General features: G+C 38.9%; 1 protein-coding gene across 2 annotated transcripts; it reads left to right on the forward strand.

The window, feature by feature from the left end:
• The first annotated feature begins 2,374 nt into the window (after positions 1-2,374).
• On the forward strand, positions 2,375-15,897 carry LOC116258147 (uncharacterized). 2 transcript variants are annotated; one of them, XM_031635290.2, is made up of 11 exons: positions 2,375-2,746; positions 3,736-3,838; positions 4,510-4,605; positions 10,852-10,936; positions 12,719-12,840; positions 12,994-13,018; positions 13,109-13,192; positions 13,279-13,308; positions 13,419-13,524; positions 13,628-13,692; positions 15,709-15,897. In XM_031635290.2, the coding sequence occupies exons 4-10, from the start codon at positions 10,861-10,863 to the stop codon at positions 13,689-13,691; spliced, it is 507 nt and encodes a 168-aa protein (XP_031491150.1). In that variant the 5' UTR covers positions 2,375-2,746; positions 3,736-3,838; positions 4,510-4,605; positions 10,852-10,860; the 3' UTR covers position 13,692; positions 15,709-15,897. The 2 variants fall into 2 exon arrangements, with proteins under 2 accessions (XP_031491150.1, XP_031491149.1); XM_031635289.2 differs by lacking the exon at positions 3,736-3,838.
• The last annotated feature ends 237 nt before the right edge of the window (positions 15,898-16,134 follow it).

Raw genomic sequence — 16,134 nt, forward strand, 5'->3', positions numbered from 1 at the left:
TTAACATCAAACTAAATCCGACGGGGCTGACAACCTGGCACAACATTTATTTCATAATAATTTACTCTATATGTATAGTAGTTGGTAGGTACCCTTGGATAAGAAATAAAAACTTAAATTCATGTTTAAAAAAGTAAAGAAATATGAACCTTTTAATATCTTTATAAATATTAATTTAATATAAATTATGTTTTAGTTCACGCCATTTTTGTAAAAAAATTGATCTTTATGTTACCAAGATTTTGATTTTATAAAAACAATTCATTTTTTACTATTGAAAACATTATTTAAGTAAGAAACAATTAACTCACAATATGTTTCTGATTAAGTCACTCTTAAAGTCATATCTTCATACGTATAATATAAGGTTAAATATTTAAAAAATATTTTAATAATTAATTTCAATAAGCCTGATATATATATATTTTAATAGTATATTCGAACTGTCCGGGTCAACAAAGAAAATTCGGCAACGCGTTTTAGCCTCTAATGGTCGTGGAAGTTGGAAGCCGTCAGGGTTTGACAATGTCAAATTTACTCAAATGCGTCTGCCGGTCAATTATTGACGCGCACCTGAAGTTGTGTTTCTCCTCATCGATGTCACGTATGAAATGACGACTTCGCCCTTTCCTTCTAGAACCCCCGGAAAGCCGATGTGCAACGTGAGCGGGAGCGGCCCACATATTCTTTTTGGGTCCAGGCGTTGTTTGCAATCCAATAGCCAGACAAGAAATCAACTTAACTAAGAAGATGTCATCGATTTAATAATTGATTTGATTAGATCATAAATTTCTTATTTGGCGCAAGAAACCAAACAATTCCTTCCTCTCACCTTCATCTTTGGAATCCAAGATTTTATATTTGTGAGGCATGGCACCTTCAATTTGGTGCGGCAACCCATGCTATATAGAGTTAAGAAGAATAACACTTACCAAAATCAAACTAAACTGACGACTTGACTTACTTCATTGATGAGCTATACTATATTCATTGAGAAAATTAAATCATAAATTTAATTACAAACCTTTTAACTTAAAATTTATGAATTTTGAGTCCTAGTCATTGTTCTTCCATGTGAAAACCCATCAATTTGAGACATAACCATAAATTTAAAATCTATCGTTTCCTTTGAACTTGAAATGGGTAAGGCTGCGCATTGGGTTGAGTATTGGATGGGTACTTAGTACCCGGCCCGACGCCACACCAGACCGACCCAATACATTATCCCCAGGTGGGGCCTGATTAAGCTTGGTTCCATTTGATAAATTTTTTAATATATATTTTATTGATTTTTATATATAATTATAATACTTTATTAAGATTAATTATATTTACATATTATTTTATATTAAAAATACATATTTTTTAAATTTAATGGGCTAGGCTTGGGTTCCAATTTTAAGTGTCCAGCTAGGCTAGGGCTTGAGTTTCAAGTGTTGAAACGGACTGAAGACAAGACTTAAAAGTGGACATCATATTAAATAAATCTTTTCAGTCTAAAATTAGAGTAACGAAACCTAAAATGTGGGTAGTGATGTTAATGTAGACTAGGTGTGGGTATCGGGTCAGAGTACCCGACGGGTATTGGGTACGTGGTTTTATTGAACCCAAAAAATACTGGGTCGGTTTGGTAAGTTATTTAATAATATTTTTATTTTATTAATAATATATATATTATTATTAATTTTTTTTATATTAAAAAATTATTTAATATTTAAAATTTATTTTTTTAATTTAGCTGAACCAAACCAACCGAGTCCAAACTTAAATTTCATTGGACCCAGCCGATGCCTAAATTGTAGATCTAATGTGAAGAACCGCTGCGAGGGCCGTTTAGGCACATAAAAAATGTCGAAGTTTACCGTTACCGGGAGTACACGATTTTCGAAACTTAATTGTCCGAAAGGGTCCGTTAATCTGATGACGTTGGTCTCTTATGGTTCAAGTGGATATGGGTCTGGATCTCTTCAACCCAGATCGGGTCTACGGATGTCAACGGTTTTGGGTCAGATACCCACAGCAAATAATCACTGGCGAACGGCTTTGAGGGTTTGGGTTTTTTCATTTTCTCGGAAATTCCTGAGTCTCTTGGATCCAAATCTTCGCCCAGTGACGTAACGTTCTACACCGTTAAGTTCGGATCTAAAAGCACAGGCAGTACGGAACCGAATCCAAATCGATGGGAGTCTAACTTGCGTAAGCTTGCAGGATTTTGTTGGGTTTGAACGGATCAAACTTATGCGGCCCGAGAGAGGATGGCACTTTGGGTCGGGTCTGATTCGAACCATTTCTATTGGTCCACCCCGCCCCTCTCTTTTCTATTTCTCTTTTGAAAATTCGAACCTCTCTCTCTCATATTACTGGATCCCGACACAGCAAGAAAGCGAAAGAGAAGTAAGATGGGGGGAGACGCCAACAACCGCGCCTTCTCTTGAGACGAGATAGGAGTGAAATTCCCCTCCCCCCCCCTCTCTCTCTCTCTCTCTCTCTCTCTCTCTCTCTCTCTCTCTCTCTCTTTGTGCGAGTGTGTGGGTATCCTGTTTATAGTTTGGCTGAAGAAAGTCGCAAGTTTCCCGCTTCTCCCCATTTCTGAGCGAGGAGGAAGACCCCTCCAGCCGAAGGATCCGAGGTAGTTTGATGATCTTTTGGCGCGGAGATGGCTAACTGGGAACTCAAGGGCTGCTGCCAACAGGATCAGAAGGCTTTCTTGATCACCATTTGCATATATGCCGTCGTTATCCTCGCAGTACGCCTCATTTCTTTCCTTTCTACTTGTCTCTGTCTTTTTCTTTTGAAGAATTCTCACTTATTCAATTGAATTTAGCGTCTACATTTTCTGGAAATTCGTTGATTTTGTTTATTTATCTGAATTTGGATCAACGTTCTTGCGGCAGTTGTTTTAGTGGACTACTTAAGTTTTGCTATCGGTGGATTTTGGGAAGGATTTATGGTTGTGGATGAGGTTTCATGAGGAATTTCCCAGATCACCACACTTTTCTTGCCAATTTGGCCGCTTAGTCAAGAAAACTAAACTTCTGGATTTTCTATTATTCCTCCTTGCCACAATTGGCTGCTTTATTCTCTGCATCAATGATACTCTGATACTGGTGTCGATGCGATACACAACTACTCTATGTTATTGTCTCCTTTAAAGTTGTCCTAGTCATTTGTTATATACCGATATATGTTCAAGGACTTTCAGTAACAAAGTTTCTCCTTCCATTACGAGGAGACTTTTAACTAGATTAGGTGGATCGACTGGAGATATTCTAGTTGAAGGGGGTTAAAATTTCCATACCTAAGGCGTGTCTATCTTGGGGAAAATATGGACTAACTGCAGAATTGAAAGAGTGAAAAGTTAAATATCTAAATGTTGTTGAGAATATCGTGCAGATTATACTCTTACCAGTGTCAGTCGTGTAAGAAAAATGTCTCCTATTTCAGAGTTAAACCCTGAATAGGGGGTTCGGAAACGTGATTGCTTTTGTGAAAACTACAATTTGGCTTGCAGTCTTTTAACAGGCAGGAGAGCAATCTGCACTGTCTATTTGAAATGGATTTCAAATTAGAATCACAATTGTGATCTCCAACCAATATTCTTGATCATTAAAGACCAGGAAGAACATGCTCGGCATAGCCTTCTTTTATGTGACATGGCTTTGGAATTGGACTTGGTCAGTGCTCTAATGACGAGAGAGTAAGCATGAATGACATCGCCTTCTTTCTGTAACTCAGCCTAGGAATGGTTGAGGGTAGGCAATGGACTGTGTTCTCTGGCCTGGCATGGATACCAGACTAGGTTCTTCAAATAGCTTTATGCAGTTCCAATGATTGTCAGGTAAAAGTTCCAACAACTGTCAGATTCTATTATTTCATGTGCCTGTATGTTCTACCTTTACTTATAGGTACCTAAGGGAACTCATTTACTAAATGAATCGATTTGAAGAAAAAGCCAAAGTCATTTTTTTAATTAGTTAGTCAAGCTTGACCTGGTCAAGCTCGGCTCCTTTGGGTTACAGCAAATCTCGTCTAAAATCTAGATATACTATGTCAGTATATTTTTCTCAGTATTAACACAAACAGCTCTTTTGGTGCACTGCGCATCCTATTTGCCTTTGTAAAAGAAGTTCTTACACTTCAAAATTCAAATCTGCATGTTGCCGTTGCATTCTACAATAAAGAAGTTTTTTAATGCTTCGTTCAACCAAACTCAAGCTTAGCTGAGCCGAGCTTGAGCAGGTTGAGTTGGGCTGAGCTTGAGTCGCTGAACTTGAGCTCGACTTGACCTTGAGCTGAACTTGAACTGGATCCTTTAGGGCTCCAGTTAAGCTTGTGCTGGGCCAATGCGTCTTGAACGCAGCTCATGAACACTCTGTAGGCAGCTATATGCATCTGAAAGGGAGAGCAATTTTTCTGGAGAAACATGGGGTTATCAGGTTCAATACAACTGCATATTTTGATCAGCTAAGAGATAAAAGCTTTTACATGTAGCTTTCTGTGCATCTGCAGCTTTGGAGGACCTTTCTACTGAAACCTTTCAAGCTTATTACTGTGTTTCTTCATGAAGCAAGTCATGCAATTGCTTGTAAGCTCACTTGCGGTGAGGTAAGATGGCCCTTTTCTTGACCTCTTCAGTCCACCTTATTCTGAATTTCTACTTTAAACTCTACTTTAGTTATCTAGTAATCCTTCCTTTCTGTTATAGCCTAGGTAGACTCTCATTGGCATTTAACTGTTTTATCTTTTGAATTTGTATTGGGGTCACATACCAGGTAATAAAACCATAATGGGCATATCAATCTGTTCAAGAAACATTGAAAACATACTTTTGACTGCGTGTTGGCCTAAGGGAGTTTTGAATGTCATTTTATGATCTATTATGTATGTTACACTGCAAGAAGCTCAGTAGTTTGTTGAGGTATTGATGATAGATAGCATATCATGTTTTCAATAGTTTGAACTTTGAAGTTTGAACCACTCAAAGCTAGGTTTTAACTTCTGAGCTATTTCTGCATGGTCGATTTCTACTTTACTAGATATCTATGAACTGTCTACGTTATTTTAGAATCCCATAAGAAAAGAAATTACTGACTGTTAAAATAGATGTAATGGGGAACCGGGTCCATTTCTGGACCCGGTCCCTTGGGGCACGGGTACCGAGGCCGGCTCGGTACCCTAGGCAGCATTCTTCTCTCCCTCCTATATAATCTTCACTTAAGTGTAATTGTGTGATTAAGTGAAAATAATTTTCTCTCTCCTAGGGTTGCGGTGTGCACCTAGGTTAGAGCTTCCCGTGGTTTTTTCCTCTTTCTGAGGTTTTTCCACGTATATCGTGTGTTCCCCTCTTCTTCTTTCGTGTGTTGCATGTTTCTACATGGTATCAGAGCCGTGAGATCGTTCGACTTCGTCTCGTATTTTCGTAGTCGCCCTTGCACCGCAGCCGCCTGCGCCGTTAGGGTTTCCCGCGCCGCCACCATTGGGATCTTCTGCGCCGCCGCCTTCAGACGATCCAGCGCCGCCGCCTGTTGCCGCTTGTGATTTCCGCTGCCGTGGGTGTCCAGCGCCGTCACACCTCTGCGTCGCCGCCGTCGGGCGATCCAGCACCGTCGCCGACACCTAAGGTTCCGTGTGGTGCTGGTGTTTCAGCCGCCGCCGTGCTGTCTTGTTGCTGCCTGGGGTTGTGTCTGCCTTGACTGCTTGTGATGGCGGAAGAGCTTGCACCTAAAAGTGATATGGCCTTTGACGCGGGCAGCGCTCCCAAGAGCGAGATCTTGCCGGTTCAGGTCACGCCCATTCGTCTGACTAAAGACAATTATCTTTCTTGGTCTGCTGCTCTCGAGATTGGGATAACGAGCCGTGGTCGTCTTTCCTATATCACAGGCGACAAACCGGCGCCCAGCAAAACTGATCCTCAATGGGCAACGTGGGTGTTGGAAGACAGTCAGGTTAAGGTATGGATCATCAGCTCTGTGTCTGCTGATATTCAGCCTCTTATTCTGCGAAAGCCTACTTCGTTTGATATGTGGACAGTGCTTGCACGGATGTATGGTCGCAAGAAACGGGTTCTGCGTACGTATCAGATTAAACGCAGTATCTATTCTCTGAAACAGGGTGACCTGTCTGTTGCCTCCTTCTATGCAGCCCTGAAAACTAAGTGGGAGGAACTTGATTATCATGTGAATGATAACTGGGACTGTGGTTCTGATCATGCTCGGTACTGGGAAAAGGAATGGATGGATCGGACGTTCCTCTTCCTTGGAGGCTTGCGTGATGAGTTTGAATCCATTCGGAGTCAAATTCTCAACTGTGATGAGATTCCTGGAATAGAAGATGTTTATGCCAGAGTGGAATCAGAGGAACAAAGGCGTCAAGTGATGCAAATTGACCCTAGTCACGGGACTGGTCCCTCGGCCTTTGTTAGCCGTTCTTCTGTGTCTGGACCACGCCCTGTTAGGCGATGTACACATTGTCACAAATCAGGACATTCTGTTGACTTTTGTTGGGATCTTCACCCTGAGAAGAGACTTGTTCGTGGTCGCCCTCCGTCTAGTCGGCGAGGTCCTCTTGTGCAGGACTCAACTCAGAGTGGTTCTTCAAGTGGTGAAAAATCGAGGCTTTCCCCTGATCAAATCAAGGAACTACAAGCTTACATCAGTCGCCTTTCTACTACGTCAGAGGACACATCTACGTCTGATGGAGTTAAATTAGCTCAGGCTCTTGTTGCTACAAGTGATCAAGGTAATTACTCTCCTGGTGATTGGATTGTTGACAGTGGGGCTACTCATCATATGACCGGGGACCCTAAGATGTTTCAAGAATACAAGTTGACTTCTGGGCAGCAGCGTGTTTCTATGGCTGATGGTTCTTCTATTTCTGTGGTTGGAAAAGGGAGTTTCTCATTACTGAACAAATATTGTCTTCATAATGCCCTGCATGTTCCTAATATTCCCGTGAATTTGTTATCTGTCAGCAGTATTACCAAAGAGCTAAACTGTAATCTAATATTTTCTGCTGATCGTTGTGTACTGCAGGACTTGGGGACGAGGCAGAAGATTGGGATTGGTTCGGCTATTGATGGTCTCTACAGAATGCCAGTACAGGTTGCCTCTGCTTTGATTTCAGCCACCAGTGGACAGTTATCTGACGTGGAGGACAGATCCGCTATTATGCGCTGGCACGAGAGACTTGGTCATCTTCCTTTTCAGTTGATTAAACAATTGTTTCCTAAGATGTTTCGGTCTGTTTCTTTGGACACCTTCGCCTGTGAAGTGTGTCAGTTGTCTAAGCATGTTAGGGCCTCGTACCCTATTTCGTTCAATAAAACCAGCCGTCCTTTTGCTTTGGTTCACTCTGATGTTTGGGGTCCTTCGGGAGTGCCCACCGGTCGTGGTTTTCGTTATTTCATGACTCTTATCGATGACTACTCTCGTTGTACGTTCGTGTACTTGTTGAAAGAACGTAGTGAGGTTCCCGGCATTGTCAAAAACTTCGTTGCATTTGTTGAAACTCAATTCCAAACCCCTGTTCAGACCCTTCGTACTGACAATGCTCGAGAGTATGTCTCCTTATCCCTTGATGACTTCTTGCGAAGCAAAGGTATTATACATGAAACATCCTGTAGCTACACACCTCCTCAGAATGGCGTGGCTGAAAGGAAGAACCGTCATTTGTTAAATGTCACCCGGGCCCTTATGTTTCAACGTCATGTCCCTAAGCAGTATTGGGGTGATGCACTTCTCACTAGTGCTCATCTCATTAACCGTATGCCTACTCGTGTGTTGAATGGACATTCCCCTTATTCTGTTTTGTGGCCTAATCAGAGTCCCTGGCCTTTGACCCCTCGGGTGTTTGGGTGTATTTGCTTTGTCCATGATCATAGTCCCACTCTCAAGAAACTTGATCCTCGGTCCATCAAAGCGGTCTTTTTGGGGTATTCCTCCACTCAGAAGGGATACAAGTGTGTTGACCCTAGCACTTCCAGAGTCTATGTCTCCCGGGATGTTACCTTTCATGAACACGAGGCATACTTTCCTGCGAATCCTCGTCAGGGGGAGTGTTTAGGTGAGAGAGTGGACGAGTATTCTTCGCATCAGTTGATTCAGTTCACAGATTTCTTGGATTACACGGCTAGTTCTCCGAGTGTGAGTGTGGATGACACAGTCAGTGAGGACAGAGACAGTCAGATGGAAGGGGGCCCTGTGGAAGAACAGTCCCGTGATCATTTGTTTGGTCAGGTATACACCAGGAAGAAGAATGATGTGATGGAGGTTGTTGATGTTACCAATCCCGATCTTGTGAGCTCCCCGGATGATCCAAGTCCAATGAATGAAGATCTTCCCATAGCCCTACGCAAAGGCACCAGGTCATGTACTTCTCACCCTATTCAGAGATTTGTCTCGTATGCTAAACTCAGTAAAGACTACAAGTGCTTTATTACCTCTTTATCTATGGCTGTTATTCCCAGGTCAGTGGAGGATGCCAGGGAGGATCCCAAATGGCTACAGGCCATGACAGAGGAGATGGACGCCCTGGCAAAGAACAATACGTGGGAGGTTGTTGATATTCTTAATGGAACTCACTTAGTTGGTTCCAAGTGGGTGTTTACTGTGAAGTACAAACCTGATGGCACTGTAGAACGCTATAAAGCTCGTCTTGTTGCAAAGGGGTTTAGCCAGAAATATGGGATTGACTATCTTGAGACGTTCGCTCCCGTTGCTAAACTGAAGACAGTAAGGGTCATCTTAGCTCTGGCAGTACAAAAGAAGTGGAGCATGGACCAACTTGATGTCAAGAACGCCTTTTTGAATGGGCACCTTGAGGAAGAAGTCTATATGAGCATGCCGCCTGGATATGCGCAGAAAGGAAAGTGTTGTTATCTCAAGAAAGCATTGTATGGCCTCAAGCAGTCCCCTAGAGCGTGGTTTGAAAGACTAAGGGTTGTGATGAAGACTAATGGATATAAACAGGGAAATGGTGATCACACCCTCTTCATCAAGCAGAGAAATGGTCTGGTGAGCCTCCTACTAGTATATGTTGATGATATGATTGTCACAGGTGATGACGAAGAAGAAAAAAGGAAGATGAAAGAAACGTTAGGTGCTGAATTTGACCTCAAAGATTTGGGTAAACTGAGGTATTTTTTGGGAATTGAGATTGCTAGATCTGAGACTGGTCTTGTTATGAGCCAAAGGAAATACACTTTGGACCTTCTAAAAGAGACAGGTAAACTGGGATGCAGGCCCTTTCTTACTCCAATGGAGTCTGGCACAAGGATAAGTATCAAAACTGGGACGATCTTGGATGAGGAAGGAAAATGGAGGTATCAGCGGCTGGTTGGTAAACTCATTTATCTCACCCTTACTCGCCCGGACATTACGTATGCTGTGGGTGTGTTAAGTCAGTTTATGCATGCCCCTACTGATTGTCATTGGAAAAGTGCTGAAAGAGTATTGAGATACCTAAAGAATGACCCAGGGAAAGGACTGCTCTATACTCGACAAAGTCAACTCAGTATTGAAGGATACTCTGACGCCGACTGGGCAGGTTGCACAGATACTAGAAGGTCTACCACAGGATACTGCATCTTTCTTGGAGGTAACCTGGTGGTATGGAGAAGTAAAAGACAAGAAGTTTGTTCCAGGTCCAGTGCTGAGGCTGAATACAGGGCGGTTGCCATGGGGGTTACAGAAATGTTATGGCTCAAAATTCTGTTAGCAGATATTGGGGTGAAAATGGAAGAGAAGATGAGGATGTATTGTGACAACAAGTCGGCTATTAACTTGGCAAACAATCCAGTCTTGCACGACAGAACCAAACATGTGGAGATCGATCGCCATTTCATACGGGAACGCATAGATTCTAAGGAGTTGATCCTGCCCTACATGAAGTCTGAAGATCAAGTTGCTGATGTTTTAACTAAGTCTTTATGTACATCTTAATTTGAGAAAAATGTTAGCAAGCTTGGCATGTTTGACATGTATGCCAAGCTTGAGGGGGAGTGTTAAAATAGATGTAATGGGGAACCGGGTCCATTTCTGGACCCGGTCCCATGGGGCACGGGTACCGAGGCCGGCTCGGTACCCTAGGCGGCATTCTTCTCTCCCTCCTATATAATCTTCACTTAAGTGTAATTGTGTGATTAAGTGAAAATAATTTTCTCTCTCCTAGGGTTGCGGTGTGCACCTAGGTTAGAGCTTCCCGTGGTTTTTTCCTCTTTCTGAGGTTTTTCCACGTATATCGTGTGTTCCCCTCTTCTTCTTTCGTGTGTTGCATGTTTCTACACTGACATTTATCATACAAGACATTGGTGAAAAGTGACAATCTAGACACTATAATAAACTTTGGAGTAATCCGAGTAAGAAACCCATGAACATGCATTGCTAGATGTCATGAGGAGCAATTTCCCCTTCATTTCAGCATGTGCAGGAACATACATCAATTATCATCCTTTTCAAGAGAAAAAAACTAGGTTATGTATTCATGATTCTACTGTGTGCATTGAAAATAGGTTGTATATTCATGATTCTACTGGTGCGTTGAAACTGCACATCTTTCTTAGCAGCTCATCTGGTGATACACAAGTCAAACAATGGAACCAAAATTTTAATTTGAAAACACATTAGTTTCGTTTAAATGAATTCCTATTGGTTGAATTTTGTTCAAGCTAATCTTGATGTTTTCTGCAGCAAATGCAAGGTTAGCTAAATTTCGGCAAGATTATTTAATGCATCATTAGATGATTTTACTTTGGCTAAATCAGGGCTTTTTAATTAGATCATATTTGGAATATGTCCTGTGAAGTTTAGATTTTATAAAAAATTCCCCCTTGAGTTGTAATAAGTTCTTGTACAGGTGTTGGGTATGAAGGTCGATGAGAATGAGGGTGGAGTGACAGAAACACGTGGCGGGATATACTGGATAATCTTGCCAGCTGGATGTAATGTCCATTTTTTGAATATACTTAACTATTGTTGCTCTTACTAAATCATATTGTATAGAAGAATTATGCATGCTATCTAAAGCTTTTACCTTAGTTAGTGTACTAGCCATTAAATAAAGGTGGTCATGGAAATCTGCACACTGCGGCAGATTCAAGAACTTTTTGAGCACGAAGAAATGAGTGTATGAGTTCCGACATATATGTCAGGTGTCTTTCACAGGTTCTTGTCGGTGAGGATTTTGTTAGGTATTAAATGGAAAGATTGTTTTTCTCAGGAAAATATTGAGAATTCCAAAAAATTTAAAATATGAAAAATAGTAGAAAATTTATTAAACATTGGGTTTTCTGCTAAATTTTTTACTTGCATTAATCAATGTCTGAAGCTATAAAAGTATTAAACGAATTAATGAAACCATGAAAAAATTTAAAGAGATTATTTTTTCTGAAAAAGGAAAATATCCATAAAAACAAAAACTTAATATTTCATTTTGACATTTTTTTTTCAAAAGGTCGCAATCGTTCCTTGTTTTTCTTTTCTTTTATATTTCCTTTCTTATGTATTTTCTGAAAAGTCTGTGATGTTTGCGATAAATGTGTTCACTGTTAAACTGGTGGCCTTCATTTACCAAGCAAGAGAATAATATATATCCATGACATCAATTTCCAAACTCTAGAATATCGTAAATGTTTAGAAGTGATTGGTCTTTAAAGGCTTCCTTTTTGAACCAGTAGCCAGTAGAGTCATTCATTGGTAGATAAAATCATTTGCATACATATTATATATATATATATATATATATATATATACACACACATATGTGTGTACATATATATATATATAATATGTATGTATGTATATGTATATATGAGCTGCTTATGGGGTACGTTTAGGAATGATATTTGTTGACTTTGAGTTGATATAATTTGGTATAGAACCCTACAAGGATTGGCTTATAGGGTTTTTGGGGAGAGAGGGTACACATCTTGAATAAAGACATGGAGATATGGCGGGTCGCTTTATCATGGTTTCTCTCAGGTGGATGGCGCTTGACCATCTCCTCAGGACTTTACTTGAAAGGGGAGAGATTTAGACATAGGAGTCTGCTTTTTCAAGCTTTCTCTTAGCTGGATGGCCTTCCTCAGATTTTGAAGGTGCAGGAAATGATAAGCTTGTCAGTAGCAATACGATTGCTGCTTAACATGAAGATTTCTGTGTCATATAGATGTCATGAATTTGCATATAGACAAAACATATTCTACTACCTCATTGACCAAAATATGCATCAGACTAGCTTATTTTTTATTCCATTGGCAACTACTCTCTCTGGATCTTGAAACCCCTAACTCTCCCAAGATCAAGTGGAGAAAGGGCTTTATCTAATAATTGGAAAAACATTTGTGTGCTGGTAACAGCTTTTGACTCGAAGGTTGATGAGTCACTGGTCAAAGTCAGGTTCACATCATGTTGCCTGGTTTTCCATGTTTTGACATGATTTCATATTGTGCCACTGGAAGCATAACTACGGTATTTTACAACCTCCTCCTACACATGAACAGCCATGATATGTCTCTAGTTCTGATGATCATGTGCTGCTCTTTAGGTATCTCAGAGATTGCAGTTTTGAAAATTGTGTCCTTGTTATTCAAGCAATCATGAACAAGACTTCTTGAAAACATTGTTGTTTTTCTTTCCTTTGTACAAACTGCTCTAGTAGAATTTCCATCATGTATTTATGATCCTGCACTTACATCCAATTGGTTATTGATTACTGGTTGCAGACCTTGGTTCATCATTTTGGGGAATGGTTTTCATATTATCATCCACAAACCTTCTCACTGCAAGAATTGCTGCTGGATGTTTTCTAGCTGCTTTGTTTATTGTACTATTTGTTGCTAAGAATGTAAGTATTTTAAAGGACAAGGGTTTCAATTGGTTTCAGTTAATCTATTCTATACCAGAAGTAGTGATGACTGATGATGGTTACTTCTCTTTATTTCTGCCTTACTTGGTTTCCCTTTCTGCATGTCTCTGCTGGTTGACTCTCCTGAACAAGTGGTTCCTTCGAGGACTTTGTATTGGTACATGATTTTACTATGTTCATTTATATATTTTTCATGTCACCATTTTTCTATTTAATTGTTAGATATAATTTACATTTCGATGAGCAGGATTCATTATTTTCATAGCTGTAGTATGGCTTTTGCAAGAAAAGACATCAGTCCATGCACTTCGCTACATCATTTTGTTCATAGGTACGGCTCTAACAAGTTCCTAGAGGGATCTTACTGGAATTTATCAGTGATGCGATGTTTGTGACATTGTTGTTATCCTTAAACAGGTGTAATGAACAGCTTGTTTTCAGTTTATGGTATGTTAATTCTTCATGGTATTTGTTTACTTTTCTGGGAACAAAAAGGAAGCTGAAAATACATAGCATGGAAAGACTTGCATCATTTATTTCTGCTTGATGTTATGCAGATATCTATGATGACTTGATATCGCGTAGAATCCGCTCAAGTGATGCTGAACAATTTGCTGCTCATTGCTTGTGTCCATGCAATGGAGTTGCATGGGGAGTCATTTGGTGAGATATTCTGGCCAAAATCACCACACATGACACAACTTTAGAACGCAAACCCTGCTTATTGTGCTTTCCTAATACTTAATTAAAATTGATTTTCTTGAAGGGGATTGATATCTTTTGCGTTTCTATGTGCATCTGTGTATCTTGGACTCGTCATCTTATCTTGAGGTACATTTTTCGTTTTTATACTTATTATTCTCGTTTCTAGCCGTTTCCGTTACTGTCCATGTTTTTTGTTTTTCTTTTGTCTTTTTGAAGAGGATTGGCAGGTACCCAACACCTCTATTAATGCCACCAGCTTTTGGTCTCATAAATCCATGGTTCCAAAATTTATAATAATGAACGTGAGTTTGTAGTGCAGAAGTGAACTGCGAACTTAGAGTTCTCGATCTTTACTCTTTTTCGTTTCTCTGAATCGGCATATCAAGTCCAGTTCTTTGCGTAATTGTTGTGGAACTTATGGGTGGTGTGCAGTTAAAAGATATTCTCAAAATGGAAGATGAAAATACAATAAGAGCAATCATTTCATGAAAATATTATGGCTATCATAACATGCCTCCTAAACTTGTACATCTTATTTGAACATGTAGACCTTCTACCTCGACAGTAGTTCTCTCCTTTAAAACAGCGAGTAGTAAACTACTGCAGCTATATATATATATATATATATATAATGCTACTGTATGTGGATAGTTGCGAGATGATTAAAATTTTAAAATTCATGGCTGAAATGACTATAAATCATCACTAAAGCTACTCTAAATCACTGCATCATAAACTGGGGCTAATACCAATTTAATGACATTTTTTATAATAAATTTTAAAATTTTAACCATCCAATAACATCTAACACACAACAGCATTGAACACCCACGTATATATATATATATATATATATATATATATATATATATATATATATATATATATATATATATATATATATATATATATATATATATATGTTGTGACAAATTTCATTTTTGGGTATGGAAAAGTTGAAAATCTCAGGAAAATCTTGGCAAGTTTTAAAAAAAGTTAAAAAACTAAATAAAAATGTGAAAATAAAGATCTGGTAATTGAAAAACGTACAAAACTTAAAATGTGAAATGTGTAAAAGAAAAACAAGGTTTTTCTTGGTATAATACGACAAAGTTGAAAATCTCAAGCATATCTAGGCAAGTTTTAAAATTTTTAAAAACTAAAAGTAAAATATGAAAAATACTTAAATAAAAATTTAGTAGTTAAAAAAATATGAAACGTCAAAAAAAATGCTAAAAAACACAAAAAACAAAAAAAACACAAAGAAAAGGCGAATAATAAGTGTTTTTTTGTGTTTTTTCTTTGGTGTTTTTTTCAAATGTGTTTTTTTCCCCTTTTCTTGGGATGACTTGTTTTTAATGTTCTTTTGGTGTTTTTTTTTTAAACAAGACATGTATTTTGTGACAATGATTGTGTGTGTTTTATCAAGGATGTGAGTTTAAGCAAACAAATACACATGTTTATTGTTTATTTTCGTAAAATATAAATTACTTAACCAAAAATACCAAAAGTACCAGTGTTCAGCAGTGTCGACATGGATTATGTGCAGCACAAGAAGGAAAATGATACGTAAGAATAAAGCAGACTTCGCACAAAAAAAATAGGACAAGGGTAATAGCAAAATAATAATGTTTTACTTGGTCATTGTCTTTGGTTTTTTACCATGATAACCTGAACTCACTTTTTTGGATTTTGCATAATCATACTATGACGGAATGTGAACGCTGCCCTCCTTTAATCATTTTTAGCAACTGAAACTGAATGCAAAACATTCATGTTTTCTTTTGGCTAAATTGTGACATTTAACAGCATTTCTTAAGAAATGTAAATTGCTTGGTCTTTCACGTAAAACCAAGATGTATTATTGGGATTTTCTGCCTCCTGCTCAATTTTTTTTTTAGTATTATTGCTTTAAGAAGTGTCAGTAATGTGAGCGGCTAAATTCTGGTATGGAATATGTCACTGGTTTATGCGATGTATTTTTGGACACGAACTAATTTTGCTTCGGTGTCATTTGTTTTCTATTGCTATTTGCATATCAGGATCAGATTTTCTTGGGCAATTTCTAGAATCTTGTATCTTCCTTCTGTTGCATTCATTTGTTTTCTGTAAGGAGGTTTATTTGTTTTCTATTTTATGCAGGTTCAATGGGTCCTGTTGAGATTCTTTTGCTCCCTGATATACATAATTTTTTCCACTAATACTTTTCCATTTAGAGTAAAAGAAATATTCATTGTATTCAAAACATGAACTTGTGAACTATTCGTAGAACTTTCTAGAAAAAATTGATTGTTTCCTTCCTATTGCATATGGGAAGTGATGGCCACTCTATGGCATCCGTCTTAGTTTCTGATGCGCCTGTTTCTCTAAAATCTAGAAGTTACTCAAGCTGATACGGTTATTATTTTACTCTAGATTTTCTCTAAGACTAAATGTCTCTGTTTTAAATGGTAACTGTCGTGATAGATCCTCACAAAAAGTTTCTACAAATTTAATATTGTTCATCCAGCAATTATTTTAGCGGCTACTTAATGGTGGGGGTGGGCAACAAGAGTCAACCTATTGACT

Source organism: Nymphaea colorata, chromosome 7 (assembly GCF_008831285.2).
Source record: "Nymphaea colorata isolate Beijing-Zhang1983 chromosome 7, ASM883128v2, whole genome shotgun sequence".
Classification (NCBI taxonomy): domain Eukaryota; kingdom Viridiplantae; phylum Streptophyta; class Magnoliopsida; order Nymphaeales; family Nymphaeaceae; genus Nymphaea; species Nymphaea colorata.

Excerpts from the sequence above, each read along its gene's own strand:
- LOC116258147 (XM_031635289.2), top strand. The coding sequence starts at position 2,657 with ATGGCTAACTGGGAACTCAAGGGCTGCTGCCAACAGGATCAGAAGGCT. Across the intron at positions 13,193-13,278 it reads CTACATCATTTTGTTCATAG|GTGTAATGAACAGCTTGTTT; the intron begins GTACGGCTCTAA and ends ATCCTTAAACAG. Across the intron at positions 13,309-13,418 it reads CAGCTTGTTTTCAGTTTATG|ATATCTATGATGACTTGATA; the intron begins GTATGTTAATTC and ends GATGTTATGCAG.